The sequence below is a fragment of the Garra rufa genome, chromosome 11, assembly GCF_049309525.1.
Source record: "Garra rufa chromosome 11, GarRuf1.0, whole genome shotgun sequence".
Lineage (NCBI taxonomy): Eukaryota > Metazoa > Chordata > Actinopteri > Cypriniformes > Cyprinidae > Garra > Garra rufa.
Window position 1 is genome coordinate 39,980,382 of NC_133371.1, and position 16,167 is coordinate 39,996,548.

Sequence of the window (16,167 nt, forward strand, 5' to 3'; positions counted from 1 at the left end):
AAAACTTCTGTATATTAGCCAATATTTGTGAATTAGCCAATATCTGTGTATTTAATTACTATTTCTTGCAAAAATGTACATTTATACATTTAAATAAATAAATAAAATAAACTACCAGTTAGACGTTTTTGAACAGTAAGATTTTTAAAGAAGTCTCTTCTGCTCACCAAACCTGCATTTGTTTGATCCAAAGTAGAGCAAAAACAGTAATATTGTGAAATATTTTTACTATTTAAAATACCTGCTTTCTATTTAAATATATTTTAAAATGTAATTTATTTCTGTGATCAAAGTAAAAATTTTCAGCATCAATACTCCAGTCCTTAGTGTCACATGATTCTTCAGAAATAATTCTGATAAGAAACATTTATTATTATCAATATTTAAAACAGTTGAAAACATTTTTCCAGGATTATTTGATGAATAGAACGATCCAAAGATCAGCATTTATCTGAAAAAAAAAAAAGCTTTTGTAACATAGTTATACACTATACCATTCAAAAGCTTGGAGTCAGTATTTTTTTAGTAAAGAAATGATAGAAATTAATAGTTTTATTTAGCAAAGATGCTTTAAATTGATCAAAAGTGACGATAAAGGCATTTGTAATGGTACAAAAGATTTAATTTTTAGATAAATGCTGTTCTTATGAATTTTCCATTCATAAAAGAAACCTGAAAAACTTTATAAAAGTAATATTTATATATCACATGATCCTTCAGAAATCATTCTAATGGTCTGATTTGCTGCTAAAATATGTTTTAGCAGCAAATCAGACCATTAGAATGATTTCTGAAGGATCATGTGACTGGGGCAATGATGCTAAAAATTTAGCTTTGAAATCACAGGAATAAATTACATTTTAAAATATATTCTAATAGAAAACAGTTATTGTAAATAGTAAAAATATTTAGAAATTTTACTGTTTCTGCTGTACTCTGGATCTAGAAAATACTTCTTTAAAAAACATTAAAAATCTTACTGTTCAAAAACTTTTGTCTGGTAGTGTACATTTAAATATTGATTATACAGAAGCTACATATTTTCATATGTAGTCTTGTGTATTGTAACCCTCTGAAAATTTAGTTTATTGATTTTATACTTTTTAAAAAAGTGTGTATATATATATATATAAAAAAAGATTGCATAAACATATGTAAAAAACAAAAAAGTATTGTCACGTGCCGGTTCAGCCCAGTCCTCCAGAGTCTCCGCTGGGGTCGTCCAGTTCTCCAGAGCCCGCTCCTCAAGAGCGCCGTCCAGAGCCCTCTCCTCAAGAGAGTCTTCCGGAGCCTCCGCTGTTTCAGCCCAGCCTTCCAGAGCCTCCGCTGTTTCAGCCCAGCCTTCCAGAGCCTCCGCTGGTTCAGCCCAGCCTTCCAGAGCCTCCGCTGGTTCAGCCCAGCCTTCCAGAGCCTCCGCTGTTTCAGCCCAGTCTTCCAGAGCCTCCGCTGGTTCCGCCCAGCCTTCCAGAGCCTCCGCTGGTTCAGCCCAGTCTTCCAGAGCCTCCGCTGGTTCCATCCAGTCGTCCTGAGATTCCTGTCTGCCCGGTTCTGGTCACGGAGGCCATGCATGGACTCCCACCCACCCTCCCTGCTGCTCCAGTCCCGCCACCTCTGTCTCCTGACAGTCCCTCTGCTCACCCACATCCCACCTTCGGTGCAGAGAATTTGCCGTGGGACTGCCAGTCTCCATCGGTGTCCAGACTGAAGGATCCCTCACCATCACCTCCAGTCTCAGAGTCCTGGACTCCACCTCGGCCCTCCGACCCTGCGGCTCCACCCCGGCTCTGTGCTCCCTCGTCTCCGTTGTCAGCCGTCGGCCCACCAGCTCCACCGGGCTCCATCGTCTCTCCGGCTCCGCCCCGGTCAGTCGTCGCCCCACCTTCGCCTCTGGACTCTACTCCTCCGGCTGCGCCTCATCACTCCGTCCTGCCGGCTCTGTGGACCTCCTCCCTCCCGTGGGCACAGCCTCGATCCTCTGTCACTCCGGCTCCGCTGCGTACCTCCGGACCTCCATCTCCGCCGGGGTCGCCAGAGCCTTGGGTTCCGCCTTGGCCCTCCGGATCCTCTGTGTCGTCCAGGACCATCGACTCTCCGGTTCCGCCTCGGGCTCCACCGGCTCCACCTCCGTCGGTCGGCCCCATGCAGGAGCCTACCCTTCCTCCACCATGGCTTCTCCCTCCGTCGGCTCCGCCTCAGTTCGTGGTTCCAGTACCCCTACATGGACCTGGCCCTCCATCCCTCCCCCTGTTCCGCCTCCGCTCCACCACCCTCCAGGTTGTATTAGGTGGTTAGAGCGTCTGGAAGCCGCTCCTTGGGGAGGGGCTCTGTCACGTATCTGGTCTATCCTGTCATCATGAACTCTTGCACCACACTTCATGGACTTCATTCCCCACAAGCCACTGCACTAATCACTGCATTCACCTGCTCTCACTTTACTGATTACTGCTCACAGCTGCACCTCATCACACTGACTGCATTTAAGCTTCACACACACACAGCCACTCTGCGAAGTCTTACCGTTCCCTATGGTCGTAATTCTGAGCGTTTCTTTCTGTGTTGGATTTCCCGTGTATGACTCTGGACTGTGTACCCCGTTATTGATTCCTGCTGCCTGCCATTGCGACCATTGCTTGAGTATTGAACTGTTTCCCGGATTACCTACGTTGTTCCTGTTTTCTGGTGTTTACTCTTGCCTGTTGACACATCTCAATAAATGCTGCAAATGGATCCGCACGTCTCAGTCTGACTCCCTTTTACTAGTATAAATAACACCTGCTTTTACTGTTTGTTTTGTTTTATGAAATAAAATATCCTTAATAACACAAACCACTGTAACCTTTGCAATTTATTCCCCAGGCTATTAAAATGATATATACAATCTATTTCAAAAACTGTCATAATTATCTATTGAAAGGATGTAATTTCTTTATTTTTAAAACAGAAAAATACACTCATTTTGTGGAATCCCCGGATAGATAGATAGATAGATAGATAGATAGATAGATAGATAGATAGATAGATAGATAGATAGATAGATTTTAATTAACCCATCAACCTGACCAATCAGAGACAACCTCTGGACCTCTAAGCCACACCCACTTATAGTCCCAGTTTAACGTTCATTGGCATTCTACCCGCTCGTTCTATTTCTAAGAAATCCATGCACGCGCCTCTGCCCCCCTCCCTCATCAGCATCATCAGCATCATCAGATGCGCGCAGATCACGCTAAACAGCGCACTGGTTCATCAGCAGGTGTGTGACTGAAACAGAAGATAATCGATATCAATACATCGCCACCTATGTGCGTTCTTTATATCTGACTCTCATTTCTTTGGATCAGCGATCGGACCGTTTTGATGGTGTGATTCCCAGCGGGCGTCAGCAGTCAGTGTGGCCGAAAAGGAGAGAAAATAAAGCGCGATCATATTTAATATCCGCTTCTCCAGCGTCTGTGGATGGGCTGCGGACATCTGCATCTGCAGTCTCTGTTTTTGAGTCACTAAGAAGATGGCGGACAGGGCAGAGATGTTTTCTCTCTCCACCTTCCACTCCCTCTCTCCTCCGGGATGCAGGTAAGACACGCAGTATTTCTCTCGGGTACGCGCGGGGTTTCCTTTTCTTCTAGGGGTTTTTATTTATATTAGCTGGTCATGTGTGACCATCAGCGCTGTTTAGCTGTCTGTAATGTCACATCCAGCGATCAGCATCAGCATCATCAGCATCCGCAAGCAGTGATGCTCAGCATCCTTGTGTTGTTGATGTGCATCAACAATAACGCCCTTGTTATTGTTTCTTTTTGTCTTGTTTTTTTTTCCAGGCACGGATTTTATGTGAATGTTAAACAATGCACTTATTTACATGAATTTGAGTGAAGGACAGACGATTGATTTTTTTTTTCCTGGCATGTCATTGCCTGACGCATCCTCTCTGAGATAGTTGGCATATACTGGAAAGGCCCACGCCCTGTTGTGATGCTCATAACTGCATTTTAAAATTGGATCATACATTATAGTGTTCTCATAATTGTGTAATTATATAGTGCTGTTTAATTCTAACAAACAGTGCTTAAGTGTTTTGTAGAGCTGCTTGTAATTGCACATTGTTATTGGTATTACTGTAATAATAGGTATTGACATGATGTAAGGAGTTACCTCATTCTTTTCTCATTTTGTACCATAATTGAAGTCCATTAATTAAGAAGCGTAGAATGAAATATTTTTAGATTAGATGTAAATTAAGATTAAGGTTTTAAGGTTTTGATGTGCAGTGCACTAACTTGGCTAGTATGTGAATGTAACTAGTACAACTGGGTATTAGTCCTTTAAATGGAGGAATAGACTCACAATACATTGTGAAAATGATACAGTCAACCTAAAATTTATTTAGACACCTTTAACATTTCTCACATTATTACAGTTTAGAAAATGGTAATAAAATATGACAAGAACTCAAGAGTTAAACTGTGTCAGACTCAGAACAAATTCATCTTGATAATCACAATTGAATTACAGTCAAGCCAAAATATATTCAGACACCTTCAACATTTCTCACATTATCATAGTTTATTGGCTATAGGTTAGAAAATGGTAATAAAATATGACAAGAACTCAAGAGTTAAACTGTGTCAGAACAAATTCATTTTGATAATGCCAGATAACTTTGATAGAAAGATATGTAACAAAACATAGTCAGGTCAAAGTGTCAAATCAAATTTTTGGTCCCAAATTTTACTCAGTTTTACTGTATGAAGAATTTTTCATCTGAAAGCTGAATAAATAAGCTTTCCATTAATGTATGGTTTGTTAGGACAATATTTGTTCAAGATACAACTATTTAAAAATCTGAAATCTGAGAGTGCAAAAAAATCAAAATATTGAGAAAATCGCCTTTAAGGTTGTCCAAATGAAGTTCTTAGCAATGCATATTACTAATCAAAAATTAAGTTTTTATATATTTACAGTAGGAAATGTACAAAATATCTTCATGAAACGTGATATTTACTTAATATCCTAATGTTTTTTTGGCACAAAAGACAAATCGATAATGTTGACCCATACAATGTAATGTTGGCTATTGCTACAAATATAGGCTACCCATGCTACTTATGACTGGTTTTGTGGTCCAGGGTCACATATGTCACAGTTTACTTAATTTTGCTATCCTCATTTACATAAATTACCTTTAGTGTCCTGCACCCACTAGTAAAAAAAATATCAAAAATGATATTTGGTGTCTGAATAATTTTTGATTTGACTCTATTCTCAGTTGTATTTCACTGTAGAAATTGCTGTTGCTACTGTAAGGTGCTATTTCCACCTGATCCGACCCTTAAAATGGCTTTCATTGGTGCAACACAAAAGTTTTTACAATATAGAAAAGCAAAGTGCTTTCAGCTACTGTTGGTGCATTTTTCCTGCCTGTTAACTGCTATACATTTCCTGAAAATGTAGTCACCCTCAGGCCATCCAAGATGTAGATGAGTTCTTCATCGAAACAGATTTGGAGAAATTTAGCATTACATCACTTGCTCAACAATGGATCCTCTGCAGTGAATGGGTGCCGTCAGAATGAGAGTGCAAACAGCTGATAAAAACATCACAATAATCCACAGTTCATCAATTAACATCTTATGAAGTGAAAAGCTGTGTTTTGAAACAAATCCATTATTAGGATTTGCTCCCAACTAAGTTTTTCTTGGATGATCTGAGAGTGAATATATTTTAACTAAATTCAATTTTTGGGTGAACTATTCCTTTAAAACAATTATTTTAAATAATTAAAATCCACTTTTGTTGGCTTTTTTAAACAAAATATGTGACTCTGGATCACAAAACCAGTCTTAAGCAGCACGGGTATATTTGTAGCAATAGCCAAAAATACATTGTATGGGTCAAAATTATCGATTTTTATATTATGCCAAAAATCATTAGGATATTAAGTAAAGATTATGTTCCATGTAGATATTTTGTAAATTTCCTACCGTAAATTTATTAAAACTTATTTTTTGATTACTAATATGCATTGCTAAGAACTTAATTTGGACAACTTTAAAGGTGATTTTCTCAATATGTATTTATTTTTTTGCACCCTCAGATTTCAGATTTTCAAATAGTAATATTATTATTAGTAAATATTTTATATGATGTATAAATCTCAATTTTGAAAAATTAACCCTTATGACTGTTTTTGTGGTCCAGGGTCTCATATGTGATCCTCTTTCGATTAAACTGCTAAATGTAAGTGAATATTAAATTGCGGTGACAGTAACTGAAGTATAGTTTACATTTAACCACTTATAAGGATGAAGGGAAATTCTTGACTATAACCTTTCTATGACTGACAGTTCATTTTCATTTTCTCCATGGCACACTAGTCTTTCTATCGCTCTGTTATCTAGTGCATAAGTGCAAAGGTGTGTGTTGTATCACATTTTATTCCTGAAATGAAGGTGATGGTTTTTCACAAGGAACATTTAGTCTTGGCAAACACACACAGACAGACAGACAAACAGTGAGACAAATCAATCCTTCCCCCTTATATTAAATTAAATTTCCCTCAGTACTTTTGAGCAGAGGTAAAACATTCAAAACGTCCTATGCTTGCAAAAGAATGAATCAAAAGTCTCTGGCAGGTCACATCATGTCTGACAGTCTCAGGTTAAGCAACCTAAAACCCCATGCAGGAATAGGGCAAGTGATTTCAAACAGGTCCTTGACAGCTTAAAAAAGCCAATTTGATGGTTTGTTGTCAGCTCAAATTGCTTTTACTTTTCTTTCCAGCTGTTCTGCACTCAATCTATATTTTTGTAATCCTTTTTCTCTCATTGTTTACTTTATAATGGACATGTGGGTTCGTATCCTCTCCTTGTCCTCCCATAAACCTGTCATCTCTTATAGAGTAGAAATAATGGGCTGCAGTCTGCAGTCTCTAATGCCTCAGGATGATGTTTTAATGAAGAGAAATACTCAGATTGAAGTAGCTTTACTGGCATGATAAAAAAAACACTTTGTACATTGCACACTCTCTGGCTCTCTGTTTATCAGTACCAGGTTTAATGTGCATGGCTGATATCACAAATACTTTGTACTCTGATTTTTTATTACAATGTTTGAAACAATTTTCACTTAGAAATTGTTGGTAAATTGCACATATTATTACAAAAAGAAATGGCATGTAACAGAATTATATGTATTTCTTTTTATTATTATAATCTGTTTTAATTGCAACAGCGTATAAAACATTTTTAGTGTATTTGTGTGCAAAAAAAATGCAAAATGTGTTTTAGTCATTACATTTTTTTGGTTGTAAACTAGTTCATTTAGAAGTTGCCACATGAAGTTTATATGTTTTTTAATATATTTTTTGGAAAAAAAGCATTAGTACACAGAAGGGATTTTCCCATTTCTCATACTCTGTGTGAGTTGAATTCTGGAATGGATTTTCACTGACCAGGGAGCATTGTGTGTGTGTGTGTGTGTGTGTGTGTGTGTGTGAGTGTGTGTGTGTGTGTGTGTGTGTGTGTGTGTGATGATATGCATGGCTCAGCAATACTCTCAGGTAATGCACTGTGATCTTAGGGCTAGAGAACCTAAGCTTTCTCAAACAGACACTGCATAGGGACAAAAAGAAACACACATCACACAAACATACTAATGCAGTGAAGAATACACCCATAAAAGCAGCCTCTCCTTAAGCTGTTTATGTAAGTCTACAGCTGCTCCCTTTGGAATACAGAAATACTATGAAAATATTTGTGTGTGTGCATGTCAGAGCAGCTTCTCGAAATTAATGTTTTGTGTTTGGCTGCAAACATCTGCTTGGTTTCAATTAGAATATAACTGTTGGTTGCAGGAATCTTATTGCTTCTTATCACAGTTGAAACATATGTGCTTCTTGAGATTTTAATTATTATCAGTACTCTTTGGTAAATACAAAGTTCAAAAGAACCACATTTATTTGAAATAGAATTAAAATGCTGATTAGAGGTACAGTTACATTGTATGGCTCAAAATTATTGTTTTTTTATGCTAAAAAAAGATCATTTTCCATGAAGATATTTTGTAAATATCCTACTGTAAATATATCAAAACTTAATTTTTGATTAGTAATATGCATTCACTAATCGTAAATTAGTAATGCATTGCTATAAAATTGATCCTTATGACTGGTTTTGTGGTCCAGGGTCACATATGAGAGTATTTATTGTGTTAAAGGCTCACCTTAACTAAATTTCAGCTGTGCTGTGAGGTACAAGATGTAATGTCATTATAGAAGGAGACGTGTGTTGACAAGGATTTCTAGTCTGTTGTCACATATGATGCCCTTAGAAATGGTTTTTGAGGCATGAACTGTTATATAACATATCTTTGAATGGAGTAGTATGCCTTCAATTTAAATTGACAACCTGCTGTGTTTTACTTGCCAGATACACTGACATTAAGTAAACAAATTAAACTCATACTTTATTTATACAGTGTATGTAACAAAATGCAGTAGTTGACCAATCAGAATCAGGTATTCTAGAGATCCATGTTCTAAATATAAACATTCACCCAACCATACATATATCAGTGGCTTTGTCCTTTTAATTTTAGCCAGGCTTTTGAAAAATCTCTCGTGACTCGTCTTGCACATTTCTCTCCCCCTCTCTCTCCTCATTTACTTTTCTGTCTTTTCAGGTTCTACTGCTTTCCTCATAATTAATGCAGGCACTTACAGTCAAGTACTGTGTATGAGTCAATGCTGGGTTTCCTGAGGTTTTGCTTTATTAGTGTCCCTTATTCTCAGTTCATTCTTAGAGTAATCTTAGAGTTAAGGACTAGGAGAGTTCAATATTTATCGTCTTGGATAATATCGTTAATTGTTGTTCTAATGATATGTGAGCCGACATTGTGGAATCACTTAAAAAACAAACAAAAACACATCTTGAGAGCCCAAAAACACTCACTCTGTGATGAATCCTATTAGAATGCAGTTAGATTGACTATAATTCAAGTTCTGGAAGCAAAAAAGCAACCCTGCATAGTTTTTTTAATATATATATTTATAAGATATGCCATTTTCCCACCCTTACAAAAATTAACCATGGTTTTACTACAAATAAAACCAAAAAAACATAGTTAAACCATGGTAACAACAAATTAACCATGGTTTTGCTAGACTAATCATAGTTTAACCATGGTATTTGTAGTGAAACTGGTTAAACAAATGGTAATCAATAGGCCAAAAAAAAAAAACTGTTACCACACTTTTACTATAATAAAACCATGGTTAATTTTAAGGGTGAATATCAACCTATTTGAATTTGATACTGTTAGTTAATTGTTGTTCTAACGATATGTGAGCTGACATTATGGACTATGTCACTCAAAAAACAAACAAAAACATATCTTTATAGTCCAAAAGCATTCACTGCATCCCATTAGAATGCAGTTAATTATTATTTTAATCTTATTTTAATAAGATATGATTTAGTTAAGCAATATCACAACAGCAAAAATGTTTTCCCGCCCCTTACAAAAATGACCCATGGTTTTACAAAAAAAAAAAAAAAAAAAAAAAAAGCATGGTTATTATAGTTCGGTTTTGGTACATGGTTTTGCTACAATAATCATAGTTTAACCATGGCATTTGTAGTGAAACTGTGGTAATACAAATGGTAATCAATATGCCAAAAAAACATGGTTACCACACTTTTACTATAATAAAACATGGTTATTAAGGGGCGAAAATCAGCCCATGTGAATGTGATACTGATTTTATTCAGCAGTTCAACAAATGAGAAGTTAATATTGAGTAAGTTACATTTTAGACACAAGTGTATCTGTTTTTTTCCTGCTTGATCCGAACATGTTTCAGAACAAGTTGTTTCGTTCCTGAATGAATCTGTTTTTGAATGAATAATTTGAGTCAGTGATTCAATGATCCATAAAGACAGCCACTTGCTTCATTCTACATCATAAAAATCTTAAAGACATCTAATAGACGTCTATTTGACATCTGATAGGAAATGTCCTATAGACGAATTGCAGATGAGCAAACACTCTTAAATATATGTAAATCTGAACATTTGTGTGTCTCGAAAAAATTTTCTTTCATTCCTGAATGAATCTGTTTTTGAATTAATTATTTGAATCAATGATTCAGTGATCCATTCTGATGGAATCAGCAGGTTTGAAAGAGTCATTTAAACAAATGATTCAATGAAAAACTCATTAAGACGAGGACTTGCAGCCACCTACTGGTCGTTGTAGTGTAATATTTATTTATCTAAACCAGTAATAGAACAATAACAAACCCCAGACAGTACACGTACGTCTGCAAGATGTGTGTTAAAGATAACTTGATCTGGAAAGCATCTGCTGTGCACAAACATCAGACAGATGTCTGTAAGATGTCAGTTTTATATATTCTAAATCATAAACATCCTAAAGACATCTAATAGACGTCTATTTGACATCTGATAGGAAACGTCGTATAGACATATTGCAGATGAGCAAACACTTTTAGAAATACATCTTGCAGATGTAAAACAGATCATTTGTGTGTCTCAAAAAAATTGTTTAGTTTCTGAATTAATCTGTTTTTGAACAAATCATTTGAGTCATTGATTCAATGATCCATTTATAAAGAAAGCCACTTGCTTCATTCTAAATGAATCAGCAGATTTGAAAGAATCATTTGAACGAAAGATTAAATGAATCACTCATTAAGACAGGGACTTGCCGCCACCTACTGGCAGTTGTAGTGTAATATTTATTTATCTATGAGAGGCCTAAACCAGTACTACAACAAAAACACACCCCAGACAGTACACATACATCTCACTATGTCTGTTAAAGATCACTTAATCTTGAAAGCATCTGCTGTGTACAAACATGTGACAGATGTCTGTAAGATGTCAGTTTTACATGTCTAATAGACGTCTATTTGACATCTGATAGGAAATGTCCTATAGACGTATTGCAGATGAGCAAACACTCTTAAAAAATATGTCTTGCAGATGTTTTTGTGTGTTCGTTTCTGAATGAATCTGTTTTTGAACAAATCATTTGAGTCAATGATTCAGTGATCCATTCATTAAGACTTGCTTCATTCTAAATGGAATCAGCAGGTTTGAAAGAATCATTTGAAAGAATGATTCATTGAATCACTCATTAAGACAGGGTGGTTTTAGTGTGATGTTTTTATCAATGTTAGGCCTAAACCAGTACTAGAACAAAAACACGCCCCAGACAGTACAGTCGTGGCCAAAAGTTTTGAGAATTACATAAATATTGGAAATTGGAAAAGTTGCTGCTTAAGTTTTTATAATAGCAATTTGTATATACTCCAGAATGCTTTGAAGAGTGATCAGATGAATTGCATAGTCCTTCTTTGCCATGAAAATTAACTTAATCCCGAAAAAAGCTTTCCACTGCATTCCAATAGACGTATTGCAGATGAGCAAACTACTTCTTGCAGATGTAAATGCAGATGTCAAATAGATGTCTCCGAGATGTACATGTGCTATCAGGGATTGCAGATGAGCAAACACTCTTAAAAATATGTCTTGCAGATGTAAATGCAAATGTTAAATAGTCGTCTCTGTGATATATGTGTGCTATCAGGGTATGATATGTTATGGTTGTTCATTATAAGTAGAAATAAATCAAATATGCCTAAAAACACTGATTGTAGATATTGTTATTTTATTGACATGAGATGCCCCCCTTTCTTAAACACTTTATTATCCACCTTTTTCCTCCCGAAAGAACGGGCGTGGCCATTTGTAAATTTTATTGGTTTGGCTTTAGGCCTTATCAGGATCCAGCTATTTTTAGCTGTACAAAACAGCTTGTTTTGCTGCTTGATATTGTAAATTAGTGTGTCTTACCATATTATTTTAATGTATTATCTTTATTATGAACACACTGGTTTGTAGAGAAAACAGGTTTACTGTTTACTGCATGCTGTTATTCTTCTCGTTATTTCTCTATAGTGGAAAATGAACTGGAAGTCTCACCCATAGGCTTTCTTCCGCGTTGAGGAAAAAGGTGGATATTTGGATTTTCAGTGTGTGCAACAGTCCAGAAGTTATCATTGTTTGAAAACAAACCAGCTTGGAGAATAGATGCATGATTCAGCACATTAAGCCCATCTCTGATGGGATATGGTTGTCATGGTGACAGCTGCAGAGGTGACCTCACCCTACTTAACCTGCTCTGTGTCTCAGTGGTGTTCTGTTAATGGTGTGACATCACCTCTTGCACAGCGCAGCTACTATGGCAACAGCCAATGATTGACAGCGTATGTGCGTCCCCCAGGGCCTGAAACATACCCCACCTTTTGTAATTAGGATTAACGGTTTTGGAGCGGCCAACTGGTGGTTGCCGGGGAAGATGAGAGAGCAAAAAATTGGACTTTGGGACACAGTCAAACATAAGGAGCCATCAAGATGGTCATCAATGAAGAATCCTAATAAATAATCTCTTCATTTACAAGATTGACAAGGCTGTCTAAGAAAAGGTTAGGAGTTCATTGAGAAAACAGGTGTTCCATCTTTGATTAATTATGCGAATAACATCCCATCTGGAGATGGGACATACGAAATATTTTTGTCACTGACTTATAGCTAATGATCTTGCCTATTTGCTCACACCTTTTTAATTTGATTTAACAATTAATAACCCATCATTATTATCACAGAATACATACTGTGCTTGCATGTGCAAAACTACAGTGCTGAGATGTCTCCAAGATGTTGCTATGCAGTTGTTAGGACCTCCTGGATGTTTTTTTTCGAGGGTTATGTGGTTTCTAGGGTGCTCCGACCAGTTTTTAGTGTCTTATGTCTAAAGCATTCTGTGTGTTTGTTTTTTTGTGCATAGCAGTACAGATGCTAGTATATTCTGGGTTGTTGTTAGAGCATTGCTTTGTTGTTGCTAGGGTTGTTGTGTTTATTTAATGTTTTAATGTAGTTGCTAGGATGTTTTGGGTGGTTGCTAGGGTATTGCTACATGGTTTCTAGGGTGCTCTGAGCAGTTTTTAGTGTTTTATGTCATTGCTAAAGCATTCTAAGTGTTTTTGTGCATAATAGTGCAGTTACTAGGATGTTCTGGGTGGTTGCTAGGGTGTAGTTATGTTGTTGCTAAGGTGGTTGTGAGTGTTTTTTATGTTTTTACGTAGTTGTGCATGTTTTAGTGATGTAGCTTAACTGGTTTTAGTGTGTTTTGTTATTGTTAAAATATTCTAAGTGTTTTTTTGTATGTTGCAGTGTTGTTGCTAGGGTGTTCTTTGTGGTTGCAAGGGTGTTGCTATGTGGTTTGTAGGGTGGTTTTAGTGTCTTATGTCATTTTTAAAGCATTTTTTTGTGCATAGTAAGGTAGTTACTATGTCCTAAGTGGTTGCTAGGGCATTGCTGTGTTGTTGCTAGGGTGTTTTTTTTTTTTTTTGCATGTTTTAGAGTAGTTGCTAGTATGTTTTGGGTAGTTGCTAGGGCATTGCCATGTGGTTTCTAGGGAGCTCTGAGCAGTTTTTAGTGTCTTATGTCATTGCTAAAGCATTCTGAATGTTTTTGTGCATAGCAGTACAGTTACTAGGATGTTCTGGGTGGTTGCTAGGGCGTTATTATGTTGTTGCTAAGGTGGTTGTGAGTGTTTTTTTTATGTTTTTATGTAGTTGTGCATGTTTTAATGTAGTGATGAAGCTTAACTGGTTTTAGTGTGTTTTGTTATTGTTAAAATATTCTGAGTGTTTTTTGTATGTTGCAGTGTTGTTGCTAGGGCGTTGCCATGTGGTTTCTAGAGTTCTCTGAGCGGTTTTTAGTGTCTTATGTGTGTTAAGTTTTTTTGTGCATAGCAGTGCAGTTACTATGATGTTCTGGGTTGTAACTAGGGCGTTGTTACAGTTTTTTGTATGTTTCAGTGTAGTTGCTAGGATGATTTGGGTGGTTGATAGGGCATTGCCATGTGGTTTCTATGGTGCTCTGAGCAGTTTTAGTGTCTTTTGTCATTAATAAATAATTTTTTTATGCATAGCTATGCAAGTTAGTAGGTAGAAGTTAGTAAGTGGTGATTTCTGAGTGATTGCTAGGGCATTGCTATGTTGTTGCTTGGGTGGATGTGAGTGTTGTTCCATGTTTTAATGCCATAATGTAGCTTAGCTGGTTTTAATGCGTTATGTCATTTTTAAAAGTATTGAATTTCTTTTTTTGCATGTTGCAGTGTAGTTGCTTGGGTGAATGTGGTGGTTGCTAGAGCATTTCCATGTTGTTGCTAGGGTGCTCTGAGCATTTTTTGAGTGTGTTTTGTCATTGCCAAAGTATTATAAGTGTTTTTGTGGAAGCAGTGCAGTTGCTAGTATGTTCTGGGTGGTTGCTAGAGTATTGCTATATTGTTGCTAGGGTGGTGTTTTTGTGTGTGTTTTTTTGCATGTTGCAGTGTAGTTGCTAGAATAGTCTGGATGGTTGCTAGGGTGTTGCCATGTGGTTTCTAGGGTGCTTTTTTAGTGTCTTTTGTCATTGCTAAATTCTGTGTGTAAAGTTAGTAGTGTTTTTTAAATGGTTGCTAGGGTGTTGCTATGTTGTTGCTAGGGTGGTTGTGAATGTTGTTTTGCTGCAATACTGTTGCTAGGCTATTCTAAATGGTTGCTAGAGCATGGCTATTTAGTTTTACAGGGTGTTTTGTGCATAGTAATAAAGTTTCCAGGGTGTTCTCGTTGGTTGCTAGGGCGTTGTTATGTAGTTTTACAGGGTGCTTTATACATATTAATGCAATTACTAGAGTGTTCTAGGTGGTTGCTGGGGCATTGCTAGAGCATTTTGGTTGGTTACTAGGTGATTTAAAGAATACCCCAAGTCAAAATATTCTGGTCCCTTTCACTGAGTTTATGAAATCCCCCCCACCCCCAAACAAGCAAATTTTTTCGTGGCTGGCTTTATGTAAACATGTGGCTATTTTGTGTAGAATATAGAATACTAATACATTATTTATGCTTTTTTTATGTGTGTATTAAACACTTTTGATGAGGTAAAGCTGACTTTGAATGTCTCGCACTCACTGTAGGTTAATAGTCAAAGCTAAATGTGTTTGTAGAGGCATCCCGTCATTAGCACTGCTGCTAGATCTGTTTTTTTGTGAACTCATTCATAATTCATGAAACACTGTGAGTCTGTAACTAATATCACAGAGTGGTTCTGAGTCTAGAGCACTGCTTCTCCCAGGAGCTCCTGTACCGTCTGCTGTCAAGCCAGAGTTTAGATCTGAGCATGGACTGTAAATGGAGACAGAGACCTTCTGTAGATCTGTTTTTTGGAAATTCATTTTGTGTGTGTGTTGTTTAAATGTGTGAGGCACGATTTGGTTTAGCTAGTCTTAGATTGAAGTATCACACATGCACACACACACACACACACACACACACACACACACACACACACACATACACACGGGTTGACTTGCTCAGTGGAGCGCCGTTCCTCTAAATCCTCTGATATTTCAGTGATTAAACAGAAGCTCATTAAAACGCATCTTCAAAGTGCACAATCCGCTCTCTAGATCCTCGACGTTTTTCTCGTGTATGTGGGATTATTTCTGCTCTCCCATGTTTCATCTCATGGGAGGGTCATTAGAGGCTCATGTAGAAATAGCACAGAAATCCCTGTAAATGGGGCTCTGATCTGGATGGCAGGTTGACAGAGGTTAGAGAAATATTAGCCTTTTCTAGAAGCACATGTGAACTTTTTAATAGCCTTTCCAAACTCAGAGATTGTTAAGCAGAACCATAAGAGCGCTGTACATGGATCCACTTTGAATCATATTAACATGTACAGTGGTGGCCAAAATGATTAGAACACTGGTATTTTCACCAGATAAAAATGGTTTTAAGTCAGTTATTTCTATCTTTTGCTGTAGTGTGTTAGTGGGTAATATCAGTTTGCATTTCCAAACATTCATTTTGCCATTAATTGTAATAATCCAGTGAGATTTTTGTTTGCACAAGGAGTCTGACAACAGCCAGTGCTCCACACAGAGATCTGATCTCATCATCATCCCGTCTGTGTGAAATGACACGAAGAAACAGAACAAAGTGAGACAGACTAAATCCAGAAGTACTGGCAACATCTCCAAGATGCTTCAAGAAACCTACCTGCAAAGCTATCTGAAAAACTATGCGCAAGTGCACCT

General features: G+C 37.1%; 1 protein-coding gene across 1 annotated transcript in view; it reads left to right on the top strand.

Moving 5' to 3' along the window:
- The first annotated feature begins 3,508 nt into the window (after nucleotides 1-3,508).
- The window catches only part of mapk8ip2 (mitogen-activated protein kinase 8 interacting protein 2), a 41,150-nt gene continuing 28,491 nt past the window's right edge, over nucleotides 3,509-16,167 (top strand). Inside the window, exon 1 of the mRNA XM_073850859.1 lies at nucleotides 3,509-3,573. Coding sequence (XP_073706960.1) covers nucleotides 3,509-3,573 — 65 coding nt within the window. The remainder of the gene's footprint in view (nucleotides 3,574-16,167) is intronic.